The 21038-nt window shown below is 42.6% G+C and overlaps 1 protein-coding gene across 2 annotated transcripts in view; it reads right to left on the bottom strand.

Annotated features, from left to right (window-relative positions):
* CUL2 (cullin 2) overlaps positions 1 to 21038 on the bottom strand; it is a 144998-nt gene that overhangs the window by 106147 nt on the left and 17813 nt on the right. For both annotated transcript variants that reach the window (XM_040352654.1, XM_040352653.1), the window contains exon 2: positions 11909 to 12049. In XM_040352654.1, coding sequence (XP_040208588.1) covers positions 11909 to 12027 — 119 coding nt within the window. In that variant the 5' untranslated portion in view covers positions 12028 to 12049. The remainder of the gene's footprint in view (positions 1 to 11908; positions 12050 to 21038) is intronic.

The raw sequence follows: 21038 nt of genomic DNA on the forward strand, positions 1-21038 counted from the left end.
ATTGCCATGAATGCAGCCTTCACCATTGCCATGAATGCAGCCTTCACCATTGCCATGAATGCAGCCTTCACCATTGCAGCCTTACCATTGCAACCAATGCAGCCATACCATTGCAGCCTTACCATTGCAACCAATGCAGCCTTACCATTGCAACCAATGCAGCCTTACCATTGCAACCAATGCAGCCTCACATGTGCCATAAATTCAGCCTTGCATGTGCCATAAATACAGCCTTACCATAGCCATCAGTGCAGCCTGATCGATGCCCATCTGCAGACTCGGAGGGCAGAGGGAGGGGGGTGGGACGAGTGCAGGAGAATCTCTTGTTTACTCTGTGGCCTCTTTAATACAAAGTCCCACCTCCTATGATAGACAGAACAGTCGTCCAATGGCATCCCAGGAGACAGGACTTCCAATACAGACACTGCTAAGTAAACAGGAGATTCTATGTAATCTGATGGCGCTCGTCCTGCCCCCTCCAAGGCAGTGCCGATAAAAATGGTATAATATATATATATATATATATATATATATATATATATATATATATATATCTTTTGTGGCCCTGGGGGCCAAAAACTATATCACACACACACAAATCCCCAGGGGGGCCATATTAAATCAACAGGGGGGGCGCATTTGGCCCGCGGGCCGGACTTTGGACATGCCTGCTTTACACAATGAAGAGGATTAACCCCTTAGGTTCCACATAGTACAACCATGCTTTACTGCATATACAGACTGATTTTACTGTTCTGGGTTTAGTAACACTTTAATGCATAGTTTGCAAGCTTTCATTTGGTGGGTAAGAGGGTTTGAACTGTGCCACTACTATCCCCCAGGCATTTGGCACAACAAAAAAAACGGTGGGACTTATTACTACTAATATTATATGAAGGTCTCTATATTGGTCTATGATGAGCCTTCGAATAGAATATGAATATATTTAAATTCCAGCAGCCTCTGTATAACAGAACTGGAGTGTATAAGGAAGGAGCAACATAAAGAGCCAATAAGTTTGGTGTTCTTACAATAAACATGCTAATATAGTAGAAAACAGAGCAACGGAAAGAGGAGTTCATTACTGTGCCGCTTCTCATCTCATTTACTGTGCAGTCACAGGCCTTAGGCGGTTTCAACTGAAGTGGATTGAGCGATTCTGGCCATTAGACTGATGACATATGGTGGTCGAAGTAAAGTATTGCAGGGGACATCTCTAGAATCAAGATGAATACTGCAGCAATTTTATGTTTTAATAGGCTGTACATTTATATCTTATTTTTGGATGGAGTTTTGCTTTTGCCGTACTGCAGAACATTACAATTACTTCACACTTCTTTGGTGCTTTACATTTTAATTATAAAATGAGGAGTCATTCTGGAGCTTGGGATGCGTGTGTGTGGGATGTGTGCACAATGCTGCAGAGAACACTCTAACAGGAGATAGTCATGTCTCATGAACCTGAAATAACTGTGCTGTGCTAAACACCGCAATTATGGTGCAAAGAATAGTGAGATATCAAAAAACAAAAATTTCACCCCTTCATGCCCAAGGGTAAAAACACATCTTCATGCCCAAGCACAATTTTTCAACTTTGACATGTGTTGGTAAAACTGTACATCTCATCACACCTACTTTGTGCATCCAGGGGGATATTTCAAGGACAAAATTTGGCTTTCATTTGGTGGTAAATGGTAATAGATATCACCTTTTTTATTATCAAAAGAAAACCTGTCCCAATAAAACTGCTCCTGATTATTGCAGTGATACCACATATGTGTATGTTATTTATACCTGCAGTACAGCTAAGAAACTAGTGCACATTTTGTTTTGTTTTTTTTACCAATAAAAAAAAAAAAAAAAAGGGGGGGGGGGGGGAAGAAGGGGTACAGAACACACTGACCCTGACAGAGACAGAGGCTTCACAGTGATTGATCACCGTGTAGCCAATCGGAGGCTACCACAGGGATCAGGTAACCTGGAATCAAGTGTTCCGATCATTAGTATGGGACCTGGGGCTTTCGGTGAGGTCCCCGATCTCTGTGCTGGGAGCGCGCCATGCCCAAAAGATTGATACCCATATATGTGGCCCCATGACAACAAGCCCAGTGCAGTGAGGCTGCATACCTGTTTTATGTCCAGGGGTTAAATTAAAAATACAAAAAAACATATTATATTCTTCACTGAAAGGTCAAATTAATCAGTGCATCCACCACCAGTGCAATGGGCCCTCAACAAAAAAGTGAATGTATAAAGGGCTCACCAGAGTTCCATTACCAACTAAATTAGAAAAGGTCATAACTCACATGAATGAAGGCTCCCTGGCACATTGTAGGACAAACAACTGGATAGTGAATCAGGTTCAAAACCATCCAAAGATGTTAAGATTATTTCTAAATTAAAAGTAAAGAGGACCCCCAAGGCCATTTCACAGGACTTCCTCTGATGCCAAAAAATCCTTGTACTTGACAAAAGATAAAAAAGGGGGCCCCATGCTCCACATAGTCACATGACCTGTCAAACTCCTGCAACAATTATACTTCCTCTGCCTTGTACTTTATAAATCAGAATAAATGGGGCTTTGCTTCCTTCAGAGTCCTAACGCAGCAATTGCGCACAATTTTCTTTGGTATGACCAGTTAGGCCATGCCACTGCGTTATAAATTAACTGAATGGATGACAATCCCATGATTTACAGCATCAGTCTCCAAACTACAGCACCTTGGACCACATGCGCCTCACTGCATGATTCTATCCAGCCCGCCGCCGATGTGCACAGTCTCTGCAGTGCAAGTTTCCACTGCTGCACTGTGTCCTTGGTTGCTAGGACTGCCAGCATCCTAACAACCAATGTTGTGCTTTCCGCAGCAGTCACAGAAGAACAGAACTTTCTCCCTCCTGACCTGCTTTGCCTCTCAGCTTTTATACTGTTGCTTCACTGTTCTGTAAGCCCAATTACGAAGGTAGGGGGAATCTGATGGGGACCCCGATGTATGGGGGGGGGGCTGTGACCCAAGGTGGTCTCTGATGCATATGAGGGTTCTGATAAGGAAACTGATGCAAGAGGGGAATCAGATGGGGTCACCAATATATGGGGGAGCTCCAATGTAAAAGGGGGGACACTTCTGGGGACCTTAATGTAAAGGAAACTGATGGGAAAGGTGCAGACAATTTATTTACGTTCAACATTAAAGCGGTTGTATTGCCCGCTTGGTGATTTTTACCTACTGGTAAGCCTAGAATAGGGCTTACCAGTAGGTAAAATGAATACCTCCTATATTCACTCTGCATGCAGCCGCCAACGTCAGGGATGCATGCGCTCTGAAGGTCCTGCGTATCATGCCGGAACTTCAGAGCTCCTTGCCGGAACGAAAGGCGCATGTGCGCAGGAGTAACGTCATTGCAGCTCTGGCCATTCACAGCGCCGGAGCCCACGAACCCAGAAGAAACGCAGAGGGAACATGCCAACCCCCTCAGCGGTGACTAAGCACTGCGGTGGGGGGCTTCATTGTAAAAGGTAAGCATTTCATAAAGTGCTAGTATGCTATTGTCTGGCAGATTTTTTATTTATTGTCTTTTTTCCCCAGTGGTTTACTAACACTTTAATGGCTCAAGTTTATTTGGAAAGTCTGCTTTGTTTTTCTTAAAGTAGAACTATGGGCAAAACTCCCCCCCATTTTGGATAGAGTATAGGAGGGTTATAACCCGTCATCCCCTGTTCTGCCATCTGTCTATTACGGAGATTGCATGTCCCATAGCCAAACAGGAAATCCCTGAAAATTTAAATAATTTCTTGGGGACCCCCAGGTCACAAAAACTAGTGTCCCCATTGGAAGATTTTGCCTCTATTACTTTTCGGATGACAACCCAAAAAGGTGGGATTTTCACTTTCAATGATAAAAAGGTAAACAGGACAAATAGAGGGTGCAACAACCTAATGGGGGCACAGACAGCAATAAAAAAAACTGACAGGTGTTCTAATCCCTCTCCACTATATTCAAAACTAAAAAATAAATAATTAAAAAAAAGTTTGCCTTTAGTCCTACTTTAAAGTTCTTATTTTTTTCTCAGCCTGCAAATGTAAATAATACAATATTACCCTCATACTGAAATGCTGGGAGACCCTGGAATTGTAGCAATGAGCTTTCACATGGCCTGTGATTACATTTTTGTGGTGGGGGTTAGGGGGTGGAGGCAGGACATACTATAGACATACTATAAAGGTAAATTTACACCCGACATTCACTTTACCAACACACTTCACATTCTTTGAGAATAAACAGCTGGCATAGGGCCAAAGAGCACATTTTTGAAGCACATTCCGGTGCTGCAAAAATATACACAGCAACATCCATGTGACAAGGCTGCTTCAGGCCATTCAAGTCTCCCTAATAGTAGCAACCGATTTTCACTTATTAGTTCAATTCAAAAGCATCAGAGCTATAAAACTTTGTAAGGTGATCTGTACAGGTTAAAGAGCTCCCTGGAAACGCAATAACGGGATTGTTGCTAGATACTAAAACCTTTTACAACCAATGATCAGTGCTCTTCTTAGAGAGACTATGGATTACCACACCAATTTTAAATTTCCCTCTATTTAACCACCTAAGCCCCGCAACATTTGGCTGGCCAAAGACCAGAGCACTTTTTGCGATTCGGCACTGCGTTGCTTTAACCGACAATTGTGTTGTCGTGCGACATGGTTCCCAAACAATATTGACGTCCTTTTTGTCCCACAAATAGAGCTCTCTTGGTGGTATTTGATCACCCCTGCGTTTTTTTTTTTTTATTATTTTCTGTGCTATAAACAAAAAAAACTAGATAGATCGATTTTTTTGTTTATAGCACAAAAAAAAAAAAAAATAATAATATTATTATTATTATTATTATTATTATTATTATTATTATTATTAATAATAATATTATTATTAATCGTATTTATCGGCGTATATCGCGCACTTTTTTGCCCTGAAAATCAGGGCAAAATCGTGGGTGCACGATATACGCCGATACTCGCGCAGAGTTTGAATACTGCGCCGGCATATACCGAGCGCAGTACACTTGTGTATAGTCAGGCAGTCTTGGCTCCTCTCGCGCTGACATCCTGAAGTACAGGACGGCAGCGCGAGAGTAGCCGAGCCTGCCCGAGAGTATACACGAGTGTACTGCACTCGGTATATGCCGGCGCAGTATTCAAACTCGGCACGGGAAAGCGGGAAACGAGCGGGGAGGAAGACGCCGGACCCGACGAAGAGAACACCCGAAGCCGCAGACGGACGCGGGACCCGACGAGGCCGCGCAAGACACCAAAACCGGAAGTACAAAAATATTTTTTCCACAGGAATTTCGGGTCCACTTTAGGGGTGCGCGCTATACCCCAATAAATATGGTATATATATATATATTTATTTTTTTTGCTATAAGATTCCCCCCCCCCCCCCAAAAAAAAAAATATATAATATATATAAAATTTACCTCAGTTTAGGCCGATAGGGGATAGTTTTAATGGCTTTTTTTACACTAGTAATGGTGGCGATCAGCGATTTTTATTGTGACTGCGACATTATGGCGGACACATCGGACACTTGACACCATTTTGGAACCATTGTCATTGATACAGCGATCGGTGCTAGAAAAACGAACCGATGTTGACCATCTTTTCCACTTACAGTAGCTGTTGCATTTCCCATCCTAGGCTTATACTCGAGTCAATACGTTTTCCCATTTTTTGTGGAAAAATTAGATGCCTCGGCTTATACGGTAACTGCATTTCCATGTTTTGTGTACTGTGGGAGACCAGATACTGTATAGTGAATGCAGGGTACTGAGTTTAGGAACACTTTAAAAAGCTAAAAAAAAAAAAAAAAACAATATATTGCAGCTTACAGTCCTTAGATGTGACAGCTGTGTTAATTTAATTTTTTCAAGCCAAGTATATTTTCAGCAAATACAAAATATGCATTGATCTTGCCACAAACGCAGTGTCCTTTCCTGTCATCCTGGCTATCAGTTTTAACTTACCAATTGCCCTGCCCCCCATGTAATGGAAATGAAGATACGAACATTTTTGCAGTCCATATTAGGAGAGCAGCCTAGGGTGACAACCATGGTTCCCTCCTTGGGTACAGTGAAGGAATGACAAAGCTAAGGACAGGAAGCGTGTTAAAAAATAAACAAATAGCAATACACTAGTAGTGTGCTATATATTTTTCTGTTTAGATACACTTTAAAGATGGCCATACATTGATTACATTTCAATTGGTTTGACGCATTGGCTGAAACGTATTTTTCTGCTGAAACTGTTGGCACCCTCCATTGTTTGGGTATTCTGACACCCACAAGCACCGGCTGCCAGAATACAAATTGCTGCAGCAGGAGATGCGCTCATCTGAGCCGCTCACCGTGGATAGAGGAATCCGTTATATTTTTTCGTTCAGCCAGAAGGTGTGTGTAGTCACCCCTAGATTGCACATAGGTTTGCTGGCATTGACAGCGCTATTCTAGGGTGCTAAATTACAGTTGTGATGTAAAAACCTTTCTACCTTGTGCGGCTAGACAGATAATGGTTAATAACAGACATTTATAGGTAGATTCAGAAAGAGTTAGGCCGGCTTATCTACAGATAAGCCGACCTAACTCTGAATCTGGACCGACCTATGTTTAAGTGTATTCTCTAACAGAGATACACTTAAACATATCTAAGATAGGACGGCTTGCGCCGTCCTATCTTAGATTGCAAAGTTTTGGCTGACCGCTAGGTGGCGCTTCCATTGCGACTGGCGTAGATTATGTAAATGAGCTTGTACGCCGATGACCGTACGCGCGGCCGCCGCAGTCGAATTACGTCGTTTCCGTAAAAGATAGACCGCCTAAAGTTAGAGCTATGCTCTAGTGACCTAGCCAATGTTAAGTATGGCCGCCGTTCCCGCTGCGAAATTCGAAATTTTAACGTCGTTTGCGCAAGTCGTCCGCGAATCGGGATTTACCTCGTTTACGTCCACGTCGAAATCAATAGGCCCGTACGGCGTACTTAGCCGCAATGCCCACTGGGAAATGTAGTTGGCCGGCGCATGCGCAGTGTAAAAAAACGTCAAAAACGTGAGGTCAAGCCTCATTACCAGGATACACGCCCCCCCTCCAAGTCATTTGAATTAGGCGCCCTTACGCCCGCTCGTTTGAGGCTACGCTGCCGTAGATTAGCAGGTAAGTAGATTGAGAATCACTACTAATCTAGTTAATTTACGGCGGTGTAGCCTAAACAGGCTAGGCCGCCCTAAAGTTAGTCCAATCTCTTTGAATCTACCTATTATTTTCCAGGTTCTGCCTCCAATGTTACCTTTCCGCCTCTAGCCTCCTCATGATCTAGAAAGCAGTGATGATCACAATGGTTGACCAAAATTAAAAATTCTTTGACAGGTAAAAAAGTAAATGTAATGCATTTAAAACTGTGTATTTAGTGGTTTGTCTAGAACAGGGGTGCCTAACCTGTGGCTTTCATGCAGCCCAAGAGTGTCAAGCATGCAGCCTGGGAACGTCTGGAGAGATTCCATGCAAGTATAGAAGCCATGTCGCCCGGTACAGACAAGCCAGGCCCATTTGTGTCTGAAGGTTAGCCGTGTTTGCTACCGTGGCAGCAGACACCGACAACAAGCTAGGCACGTCTGCCCTGTGTACAATAGCACTGGCAGCAGTGAATGCAAGGACTCCTGGCTAGCTCCAGGCAAGTAAATGTCACATGGCTGGATCTAGGGGGGCGATGGGGAGGGCTGCACGCACACACACACTCACAGCACGTACTTGAAATCAGATCGTTGACTTGTGATCTGCCTGACTTTTTCTGCTCATCAGCTATGCTTAAAGTGGTTGTAAACCTCAGACATGAAATATGAGCAAAGCATATACCCCCCTATAGTGTGTATTTGTCTCAATCCAGAGCACAAAGTATCACTGCCACTTCATACCTCTGCTATCAGCATGAATCTCGACAAGTTTTCCAGAAAACAAGAGAAAAACGGTGACAGGGAGGGTGCTCCAGCTGATTGACAGTCTCGGCTCCATTCATGTGTGCTGTATGGAGAGGGGTGTGTCCCTTCCCTCCAATCAGCTCTCCTCACTGAGCTCTGCAGAGTGTAACTTCAGCAGCTCCCACCCCTCCTGTCTAGAAGAGGAGGCTGCAGATACAGGTCCAACTTATGGTTTCATCTCCATCACCGGGCATATGCAAGGGTTTACAACCACTTACCGCCTGCTAGACGTCATATGACGTCCTGGACTTCGTCGTTAAAACTGAATGATGCCTGCAGCATCAGATCTTTTTTTCTGCCAGCGATTCCCTGCACCATAAAAACAATTATAGCGGGCTATTCAGCTGCCCGATTGTTTTTACAGGTGGCGGGAGGGGACGTACCCCCTTCAGTGCTTCAACAGGCCTGCCCATGCAAAAAAACATATACAATATTTGGGGGTTCTGGAGTAATTTTCTAGCAAAAAAACAGAGAGGATTTTTACATGTAGGAGAGGAGTGCCAGAATTGGCCTTGTATGGAAGTGGTTAAGCTGGGTAAAAGCACTGGTTTATTTATTCATTTTTTTTTTGTTTGTTCAATCCAGCGGGCTGAACAAAAAATAAAAATTAGGAGATTGATATACGAACACAAGCGATGTTAGTGCAGCAAAATTCCCCGCTGTGCTACTGTGTTCTGCCTCCATCCCCACCAAAACACACTGATTAACGCTGGCAGTCGTTGTCGGCCAGTGCTGATTGGCTGCTGGCTTTCCAGCATGGCCGCTCGACAAAAGCTTCCATCAGACAGGCAGGTGCACACAGGTACTGAATGTTGGTCAGTTACTGCTGAACCAGCAGATATTCAGGATCATGTGTACTAGAGCTGCACAATTAATCGTTAGGAATCGAGATCGCAATCTTACGAAAGCATTTTCCCGGTTCTATGTAGAGAGTTCTCTAGCCGACAGCTGTCAAAAACAGGCAGTCTGCCAAGTTTCACCAACTATAAACATTGAAAAGTTATGTTTTTCAACACTTGTTGGTTTCAAGTTAAAAATCATTTTTTTGCTATAACAATTACTTAGAACTGCAGAGACCCGAGAGAATAAAATAGCAGTTGTTGCAATATTTTATGTCACACTGTATGTGCACAGGGTTCTTTCAAATGCATTTTTTTTTTGGGGGGGGGGGGTACACTTTAATGAAAAACAACACACACAAAAAAAAATGTAAAGTTAGCCCCATTTTCTGGTATAAATGTGAAAGACGTTACGCTGCGAGAATCGTGATCTTTATGCTAAGCAAAAAAACGCGATTCTCATTTTGGCCAGAATCGTGCACCTCTACTGTGTACCCACCTTTATTGTTAGTGTATTTTATGTCATGGCCAAGACAATTCCTCTTATTCCAATGTTGCCCAGAAAGGTCAAAAGGGTGAACATCCCTGGTCTAGAACTACACTAACCCCCTCAGCCTAATCGACAAGTGATGCTAAGCAATACAGAGATTATACACAAGACTATAAAATAGGCCACTAATACAAGTCTTTCAACAACCACCAAACCCTTCGTCACAGGAAGAGTCAGATATAGGGGGTTATTTACGAAAGGCAAATCCACTTTGCACTACAAGTGCAAACTACAAGTGCAAAGTGCACTTGGAAGTGCAGTCGCTGTAAATCTGAGAGGTAGGTCTGAAATGAGGGGAAACTCTGTCGATTTTATTATTCAATCATGTGCAAGCTAAAAAAATGCTGTTTTTTTATTTTCCTTGCATGCCCCCCTCGGATCTACAGCGACTGCATTTCCAAGTGAAATTTCAGTGCAATTTCAAGTACACTTTGCACTTGTAGTGAAAAGTGGATTTGCCTTTCGTAAATAACCCCCATAGCATCTATCTCCATCTTCTTTGTTCATAGCGTTATGTTTGGTAAGAAATTACAAATTTACTACAAAACAGACTGGAGGAATTAACATCTCAAAAAAGGTAAACATTTAGGGCCAGATTCACAGAAAAAGTACGCCGGAGTATCTACTGATACTCCGGCGTATTTTCAAATTTGCCGCGTCGTATCTTAATTTGTAATTCACAAAAAAGATATGACGGCTTTTGGCTAAGAGCCGACAGGCTTACAGCTTCGTACGCCTTCGGATCCTAGGTGTAATTTTCCGGCGGCCGCTGGGTGGAGTTTGCGTCGTTTGCAAATTAGCTGATTACGGCGATCCACGAAGATACACGCGGTCGTCGCAATCTCTTACGTCGTCGCTAGTCGGTTTTTACCGTCGCAAACTCAGGCCTGCTTTTTCATGGCTTATATTTAGAACAGCCATGTTAAAGTATGGCCGTCGTTCCCGCGTCGAATTTAAAATTTTTTTTTTTTGCGCAAGACGTCCAGGAATACGAAACGACGTAACGCACGTCGCCGTTCAAAAAAAACGTCGGGGCGCCGTATTTTCGCGCAAAGCACGTCGGGAAATTCTCACACGGAGCATGCGCAGAACGTTCGGCGCGTGAACGTGCCTAATTTAAATAGTACACGCTCCATTTGAATTAGGCGGGCTTGCACCAGATGGCTTTACGTTACACCACTGTAAGTTTACACGCAAGTGCTTGGTGAATCAACGTAAAGGGGATACGTTACGCCGCCGCATTTGTACCTGAATCTGGCCCCCAATGTTTTTTCATCAAACTAATCTTTACCACCCGGCTAAAGGCAAAAATCCCTCTAATACTTTATATTGTTGCATTAAACACTGCTCTCAGAACCCAAGATGGCCATTCATATAGCTCAGTGTTTCTCAATTCCAGGACTCAAGACGCTCCAACAGGTCATGTTTTCAGGATTTCCCTCAGATGAAACTGCTGTGGTAAATACTAAGGCAGTGAAACTGATCAAATCACCTGTGCAAAAATAATGGAAAGCCAGAAAACATGACCTGTTTGTGCACCTTGAGGACTTGAATTGAGAAACATGGATATAGCTGAATGTTTGTGCAATTAGTCGTGTGATCATAAACTAAAGGGGCTGGGAGGAGCATCTTCAGGTGGAGATGATTAGTCAGGGACGCAGACTGAACTCTGATCTCCCTTCCTCTAAAATTATGTGACCAGAGGCATTATGGTCAAGTGCCTGGTTACCTTAGGCCAGTGGTTCTCAACCCTGTCCTCAAGTACCCTCAACAGGCCATGTTTTGGGAAATTCTCTGTCCAAAATACCAAGCCATTGACTCGGACTTAAAGCACATGTGCAAGATAAAGGAAAACCCTCAAACAAGGCCTGTTGGGGGTACTTGAGGACAGATTGAGAACCACTCCACTCCAGTGTATGGCCAGTTAACCAGTTGCTAAAGTATAAATATGTGGAAGACAAGGCTCGCTTTCAATTAACTCCATTTCGGTCAGTTAAACCAAAGCAAACTGATATGAGTAAAATTTGTAAAAGATGTTTCTATGGAGCAATTGGGAGGCACTCTTACAGTCCTTCCGTCCTCCAAGCCAAAGCTAAGCTAGGAGGAGCTGAAGCACATTCCTGTTGGACCATACCGCATCGCAGATGCTGGACCGAGTGGAATTCCACTTTTAAAAGATGATGACCATTCAATGGTTTTCTTCTGTACATCTTCAAATTACCATGGACTTCCAATGAGGGCATGCAAGGGCACCAGAAACCATAGATTCAGTTCAGAAAACAAGCCTGAAAATAATTCCTGTATTCCCCATGCCGCTTCCTCTATTCCTACCCAGAACACAATTCTGAAAGAAACACCCAGTTGGTTGTCATTGATAAAATCCTATTTTTTTTTCTATTTTCAGTCCTTCTAGTGGTTAAAAATGCTGAATAGATAAAACCAGATAAAACACCACAACTTAGATCAGTACCAATCCACATCTTGAAAAAGGATACGAGAATCTGTCATTCCACGTCGCTCTTTCAACGTAATCCAGCTTGACAACGGCGTTGATTGTCGTTAAAAGTTTGTTCCATGTTTCATCAAAATCCACGACTCGTGGCTTCAATGACATGGTGGGGTTTCAATGTTAAAACCTGTAAAAATAAGTAGAATAAAATCAAAATTAATACAAAAAAATTATAAAAAGTCACAGGAGCCAAAAAATAAATAAAATGCCATAAATTAATCCCCTATTTTGTAGATGCTATAACTTTTGTGCAAAGTAATCACTGTACGCCAATTACTCATATTTATGACAATAGTAAAAGTGTGGTAGTCGTCCCAGTGATTGGTGATGAGTTTGATGATGAGATTAAAGCTACATTCAATTTAGAAACAGCTGGCACTAGGGCACAGGAACCAAGTGATGTTAAACCCCTGTTTAGGGAGCATAAGAAACTCATTATTAGATCCCTGAATCGAAAGTGGGATATTCTGTCACTTGTATCCTACATTAGTAATAAAATTATTATCCGTGGTCTCAGGGAACGAGTAGTTCCGGCCATCGCTCTACACAGAGATTTCTTGAGAAATGGCAGCAACAATGTATTGACCATGGTCTACAAATTACGAAACTCATTGTTGAGAAGTAGAAGGAACAACTACTAACAATACAAACTAAGATTACTGAGAGTAGCAACAAACTTAAGCCATTTAAAGAAAAACCTGAATTTGATAGACTAAACAATCTCCTTAAAAAAGGAAAGATAAAACCCCTAAAAATCTTAAATTGACAAAACAATCAAAATGTAAAAAAAGGAACCTCGACGACTGAGCCAGGGGAGAGATCTTTGACCTCACCCCTAGGAGCAGTAGGAGTAGATCCCGGAGACGTAGAGTTCCTTCTAAAGCAGATACAAGAGGCAGCCAGGTATCAGGTAGTGAGGACGAATCGCATCATTCGGTCATTTTTTTTTTATTTTTTTTTTTAAGAGAAGGAACACCTGGGCCAGGAGGAACTAGTACAACCCAGGGGTATACTAAAAAGGAGGTAAAGCAGATACAATAGAAGGAGGAAAAGAAAAAGGAAAAAATGGAAACTCCCACTAGATAGTGTTATATCAACGACTATCCCTTCTGGAGATATGAATGTTATTAACATCTCTGAATTTGAGATAAAGGATAGACATCTTAAACTCCTCGGTAGAGGATTAGCCTTCTCTCCCATCTCAAGAATGGAGCACTTTGAAATATATAAGGACCTTTGTATATTCCTGAGAAAGGTTTATTATAAACTTTTACACTCAGGTAAACCATCTGTGAATCACTCCATTTCTAAAGATTATTTGGCCGACAAAGGCTCTAGATACTTTGGAAACCTTGTTAGAAGAGGGAGAAATACCTCTAGGATGTTGAACCAATTAATATCTCCCCCTCAAGAAGGAACCCTAATCTAAAAATAAGATCAACATCTATGCCCAAGTTCAGAAAAAAGAAGTGGCTTGGTGTATTTCTGGACATGGTACAGGAAGACCTCCAAAAGGTCAACTGGACAGTACGAAGCAGTGATAATCTCAAGCCAGAGGAACTTTAAGCCTCAACTGAACTCCAAAATGCAGAACAGCTAGTGATTAAACCAAGTGACAAAGGGGGCAATGTTGTCCTACTGTCAGCTGATGAGTATGAAAAGGAGGTACGCTGTCTGCCGTTTGACAAGTGTACCTACAGCAAACTCAACCATAATCCTTTTAAATCGCTTGTGGCCCTCATTAATGACAAGCTATCCTGGGCATTAGAAGCAGATCTTATTACCAAAAATGTTTACCTATCTGAAGGTCGTCGACTTTAATACCCCAACATTCTATATCATTGCCAAAATTCACAAAAACCAGGAGAACACCCCGTGATGGCCAATTGTCTCAGCAATTAGAAGCCCACTTGAAAAGGTCGCAATTATATATATATATATATTATATAATATCTTGTGATTTCTTTACCTTCATATGTTCGAGACACTGGAGACATGCTTAATAAAATTAAGGATTTGGTCTTCAAACGGGAATGTTCTCCTGGTTGGAATAGATGTATAGAAGCATTATGCACGTCCATACCACAGGAAAGGGGTATTCTAGTGGTGCTTCATTTGGAGAATAAATATCCTACTATGGGGGCTCAAAATGAGTTCATAATTGAACTCTTGGACCTAGCACTCAAACACAACTATTTCCAGTTTCTTGGGAACAGTTATCAACAATTACTTGGCACCTCCATGGGTGCACCATGGGCATCTGCTTACGCCTGCCTCCATCTTGGCTGGTGGGAGGAGGAGGTGGTCTATGGGTCGTCAATGTACCTTGGCCAAGCCCAGACCTAGCTAACATAGATTGACGACATCCTGATGGTATGGGACGGCTTCATGGCCGAGCCAACGGCCTTCATGGATGAACTGGGTAAAAATTCCCATAACATACATCTCACATTTGTGGCTGACCCCTATGATATTTTCTTCTTGAATCTATCACATTAGACAATTGTAGGCTATTGACCCATACATACAAAGTAAACCACAGCAGCCAATACTCTTCTCTAGCCACAAATAGCCACCACCCAAGATCACTTGACGTCTGGGGCATCCCGGAGGGACAGTTACTGAAGACACGAAGGACCGTTTCCACCAAAGAAGACTACAGACGTGAATCGGATACATTATATCAACGGTTCAGGGAGAGGGGCCAATCTATCAGTATTAATTTAAATACACACACACACACACACACACACACACACACACACACACACACACACACACACTAAAAATAAAAACACACGCATACTCTTAAATAAAATTATTGTTTAATACATGTTAAATTTAAAGTACTTGACGAAAATATTTATGTAGCCTCACTGACAACTGTATAGAGTGAAAACTCAACAATATAGAATTACAACAATATAGAATTACATTTTGCTGCAATATCCATTTACTCACGTTCTATTTTCTACCACTTTTTTTTCTTAACATATGCAATATACTTTGTCACTACAAGATGGACCTCAATTGAAATTTGACGCAATGCACACCGATTGGACACCTGTCCCTTTAAAATGACAATGCAGACCAGCGTTGAATGTTTTGAAGTGCACGATCTAGTGCACGAAATGCATCAACAAAAGGCTGCACCGGACAAACCCTGCGCTCCACTAATGCATACCATGCGAGTGGTATTCCCGCACCGACATCTTCCTCTGGCCCTGCCAGGATAAGTCTGCACTTTTGGACTAGACGAGCCACCGTAGTGATACTCCTGATCACATGACCAGAAAAACCCTGGAACACAGAAGACACACACTGAACTACAAATGTTCAGTGATCTTTTTTGTATAGCGACTATTAAGCTTTGGGAGGTATCCCATCCATAGGAGGAATCTGTAATTTTTTCCTACAAGTGTTTGAGTAAATGCAACACTTATTAAATAAAATCACAACATGAATCCAATTGACTATGTTAGAGGGGGAGGGGTAATTGTGCTAGGAAGGGAATTTTTTTTTTTGGGGGGGGGGGGGGGGGGGAGATCCGTTTGACATGATCACAGAGTTAGATCTGCACTCCTGTCACCCAGATTCAGCCGACAGTGGGCTTCAGTCCGCTGACCTCACTCTGGTGACATTGGTGAGTAAGGAAACACAGGAGGGGAGCACAGCACCGATTCCTGCACCGTGAAAAATGTCTTTATGTTTGCTCTTTATTACTAAAACTGCACATTAACAATTTGTTTTTAATTTTTTACAATATTTTTTTTTACAATTTATTTTTTTATTTATAATGCTTTCTTCTTTTTAAGGGGGGGGGGGGTGGTGTGGACTGTGTCAGTGTGTTTTTTCTTTTATTTTATTCATTATTTTCTACAATCATTTTTTTTTATTATTATTCTTTATTTTTATTTTTTTCAGCCCTGTTGGGTGGCTTTGGTGAGATATCATGGGTCTTAACAGACCTGTGACATCTCCCCTTTGAGACAGAGAAAGGGACTAGGGACACATGTTCCCCAGTCCCTTTCTCAGCAGCCTCAGCTGCGCTGAAAATGAATGGAGTGAAGACAGCGTCTTCTCTTTATTCATAAACTGAAACATTGTAATCACAGTTTACGATGTTTCAGTTATGTGAATGGACTGAGTCAGTGATCACTGACTCTGTCCATTCGGAGCAGTAAGGAGCTGGATTTACCGGCTCCTACCCCGCTCTCCACCCTGACAGTTCCAGGGGGTGGAGGAGGAGCACGGAAGGGGAGAGAAACATGGCGGGATACACGGAGGAATACACGGCGGGAATACACTATATAGCGGTGATTGGTGCCTGTAACTTCCCCATGCACCGATCACCCCTGACAGTAGTATTGGGTGAAGCATCGGGAGCATTTGCCCGAGTGCAAGTACTCAGGGCAAATGCTTGGTATCGGTCCCGATACCAGTATCCGTATCGGGACAACCCTAGTTATAGTCATAAAGTGCATTACATAATTAACTTAAGGAAGGGCAGCGCTGTGAAACTGTGGAAAGGAGGGAGCGATGAGGGCGCTCTGGTAAGACTGGGCATCTGGTCCTTAGCAGTGGAGAGATGGCACTGAAGGCAGAACTTTGTAGAGAAGAAGCAGCTCTGGGAGGGTCATAAAGGAAAGAGTTATGCCGCGTACACATAATCGAAAAATTCCAACAAGAAAAGTCTGAGCTTTTGGTCAGAAATTCCACCCGTGTATATGCGCTCCGTCGGACTTTTGCTGTCGGAATTTACCCCAAATAACTGAGAGCAGGTTCTCTATTTTTTTGACGGAAAAAAGATCCCAACGGAAAATCTGCTCGTCTGTATGCAATTCCGACTCGAAAGAAGGAAAGAAAGGAAAGAAAGGAAAAGAAAAGAAAAGAAAAGAAAAGAAAAGAAAAGGGAAAGAAAGAGACGCTGGAGGTATGCAGCTCCAAGACACAGAAAAGATAGAGGAGTGTGCTGGGGGAAGCCAAAGAGGGGCAGGGAGGGAACGTGGTATGGTGACAAACTTTAACCCTTTAAAATCTCCATCTGTGCCGTTGAAAAAAAATCTACAGGTTGAATGTTTTGAGTTACAGAGGAGGTCCAGAACTAGAATTATTGCTCTCGCTCTACCGATCGCGGCGATACCTCACGTGTGGTTTGAATACCGTTTACATATGCGGGCGCTACTCACGTATGTGTTCGCTTCTGCACGCAAGCTCGGCGTGACAGGGTGCGTTTTCTGGCTCCTAACTTTTTTAGCTGGCTCCTAGATTCCAAGCAAATTTGTCAACCCCTGATGTATGTGTTTAATCCCATTAAGCCTGCAATAAATCTTTTAAGTACTGCACCTAGAGGCGCCTTTCTCTTCCGCTGTGAACTGTTACGTCTGAAGGGGTTGACTTTTGCAACAGCCACCTTAAAGAATATTTACGTTACACAATTTTATCATAGTTTTCATCGTTCACTATTTCAATGTTTTTAGCACGTTTATTGTATACAGCGTGGGTATATAGGAAATTATTGAACTACTACATATTACCTGTTTAATTGACTCCATGTGGAGCTACTGATTCCACCTGTTATTTGCTTCTGGTAGAGATCAGTTTCTAGTGCTCTTCGTAATGTACCTCAGCATGCAGCTCTAGTCTAAGTGAAATGACAGAAATGTCTGGGTTGTGTTTAAATTCGTAAGAGAAAAAAAAAAAAAAAAAAAAATCAGAGCTGAGAAAATGAAAAAACACATCCCCGTCTCCAGCCAGGTAGAAAGGAAGGCAACTAATTTATTTTGAACTCACCAACAACCAAGATTATGCCATTAACTACTAGTAGTCCTCCTACACAACCTAGGAAGAGATCTGTAGGATGGTTGGGACAGGTCCCGTTTATCAGCCATACCCAGGCATAATAATTACTACCTCATGCAGTCCTTATTATACTGAACAAAAGAAGTGACAACATTGCGCCTTGAACAGGGAAGTAATTCTCCAGGTTCGTATTGCACATATAAATTCAGCCAAATCTTCATGCAGCTTCCAACTACTCCGCAATGAAGATGGGGTGTAACATCTGACTATACTGACTCTTCTGCACTCATTCCCCGCACATGTGGGTGCCCAAATCAGCGAGGAGACGTTTTCTTTATTTTTTTAAAGCACCAACTGTCAGTTTTTTGCAATGATAGACCAACAAATATGCCTTAAAGTGTTACTAAACCCAGGACCCTGCATTCACTATATCTGGTCCCCCACAGTACACAAAAATACAAAAAAACAATCAGCAGTATATAGCAGTCTTGAGACTTAGATCAGTGTCTGAGTAAAGCTTGTAGAAGTTTTCATTCTCCTAGGATTGTCCTATGAGGCTGCAGGACCCCTGACCCTATTGTCTGGACAGTGCCGATTGGCCCTGTGTGGATCACATGCACTCTCCCAAGAAAAAAAAAAAAAAAAAACTCTAGAAACACACTAACTTGAGCATGTGCAGCTTGTCCCCTAGCCTCTGTACTATCAGGATATGGTTTGGGGACAGTGGAAGAAGCGGAGGAACAGAGAAGACAGGATCAAACAGCCTTTTTACACAATGCAGAGTATTAACCCCTTAGGTTCCACAGTGAGTAAACAAGCATGCTTTACTACATATACAGACATTATTGTTGTGGGTTTAGTAACACTCCAAGTCTCCATTCACACTTTTACAACGTTAAAGTCAAGTGAGTCAAGTGAGACTTTGGAGTTCAGTTTTGGATGGGTACGACTTGGATGTGGCTTTTTGTCCCTCTGCAGAGTTGGACCCACTGTTGCATGGAAAACATTCAGGCAAGACTTGCATGCAACCTTTGAGGGTTAACATTGAAGTTAATTGCCCTCAAGTTACTTTAAATTCAGACCAAAATAGTGCATAAACTACTTTGAAGTCCCTACGACATTAAGTCACACATATATGAATGGTCATCATTGGAAAATATGGGGTACACAGTCTTATGGCAAGTGACACAAGTGTGAATGGTGAGATAGTACCCATTTCCTCCTTTTGTTTTCTACTGGTAGATCCTCGTGGACAGCCTCACTAACAGTGGCGTTGCTATGGGGGGGCAGTCGTAGCAGGTGCTGTCAAAGCCCCCCCCCCCCCCCCAATCAGTGTAGCGCTGACAGCACCAGCAGGCTGCAGCTCAGCAGAAGTTAGGCGGCAGTGGTGTGACAGGGGAGAGGCGGGCTGTCAGAATGTTTCCCCCCTTTCTCCTGTCAGCAGAAGATAGAACGGCTCTCTCATTAGGATTGCCGCCCAGCTTCTTGCCTGCTCCATTTCGCTTCCTATTGGCCACAGCGGAGGGGAGAAAGAAAGAAAGCAAGAAAGCAAGAAAGCAAGAAAGCAGCAAGAAAGAAAGAAGACACTGCTAACCGGCGCCACCAGAAAAAGAAATACACCGAGCCACTGCCAGGATACAGACATGCTACACTACTGACCAGAGTGGCCCCGGGCACACATAGTGAGCAAACATTCTGGAGGAGGGATCACTGCTGCAGTTTCACTGGGTCTGGTAAGAGGGCCTGTCAGTCATTATCCTTTACTGATCCTAGGGACTGAGCCATTAGGAATTGCATAACCTGCGATCCTCGAGTCGTAATACTGCCACTGCAGGCAGTATTAGGGGTAGAGGATAGAAGGTTAGGCAGTGGTTGACTGCCACAACATGAGCCAACAAGCTCCAACGCTGGTACGAAAACGAAGGGGGGGAAATGACACCATGTTTTACCGCACCAGGTGACACCAACCCTAGTGACACCACTGCTCACTAACAATAGTGAGCCATGGGAAGCAGCAATACAAGCATGTCTTTCAACAGGAATGGAAGGAGTGATTAGCAATGTAACACCCCCCCAGACTTACAACGTATTGGACTATGCAGACAGGAAGGTGGCTTTTAAAAAAATGATCTTGAGTTTAGGAAAGTTGAAGGGAACACAGGTTCACCCGAGGAATGGTACGGTTCCTTTTGGTGTCCTATGAACAGGATATGTTCTGCTACTGGCCATCATCCAGACTTCAGCAGCGACTACAAGTAAAAATAGAAGCTCTATTACCAGACAGGGAAGCCATGTATGCAAGAAGGAGGAGATGTCAATGAAAGAAGGAAGGCTACATCATTTCATGTGATGGTGTTGTAAATATTACCAACATTTTACCATTTTTTAATGATGTCTGCGAGAAAAAAAAAAAATGCAATAAGTATATATTTCTAAATTTCAATCTGTAAAAATCCTAACTTGACATTTTTTTTATGTTTTTTAACCACTTAAGCCCCGGACCATATTGCTGCCTAAAGACCCAAGGGGTTTTTACAGTTCGGGACTGCGTCGCTTTAACAGACAATTGTGCGGTCGTGCGACGTGGCTCCCAAACAAAATTGGCGTCCTTTTTTCCCCACAAATAGAGCTTTATTTTGGTGGTATTTGATCACCTCTGCGGTTTTTAATTTTTTGCGCTATAAACAAAAATAGAGCGACAATTTTGAAAAAAAAGCAATATTTTTTACTTTTTGCCGTTATAAATATCCCCCAAAAACATATATAATTTTTTTTTCCTCAGTTTAGGCCGATACGTATTCTTGTACCTATTTTTGGTAAAAAAAAAAAAAAAATCGCAATAATCGTTTATCGGTTGGTTTGCGCAAAATTTATAGCGTTTACAAAATAGGGGATAGTTTTTTTGCATTTTTATTTTTTTTATTTTTTTTTACTACTAATGGCGGCGATTAGCGATTTTTTTCGTGACTGCGACATTATGGCGGACACTTGACAATTTTGACACATTTTTGGGACCATTGTCATTTTCACAGCAAAAAATGCATTTAAATTTCTTTATTGTGAAAATGACAGTTGCAGTTTGGGAGTTAAACACAGGGGGCGCTGTAACATTTAGGGATCACTGTGTGTGTGTGTTTACTAGTGTAGGGGGGTGTGGCTGTAGGAATGACATCATCGATCGGATCTCCCCTATAAAGGGGATCACCCGATCGATGCGCCGCCACAGTGAAGCACGGGGAAGCCGTGTTTACACACGGCTCTCCCCGTTCTTCAGCTCCGGGGAGCGATCGCGACGGAGCGGCTAAAAACAAATA

This window comes from Rana temporaria, chromosome 5, assembly GCF_905171775.1.
Source record: "Rana temporaria chromosome 5, aRanTem1.1, whole genome shotgun sequence".
NCBI lineage: Eukaryota > Metazoa > Chordata > Amphibia > Anura > Ranidae > Rana > Rana temporaria.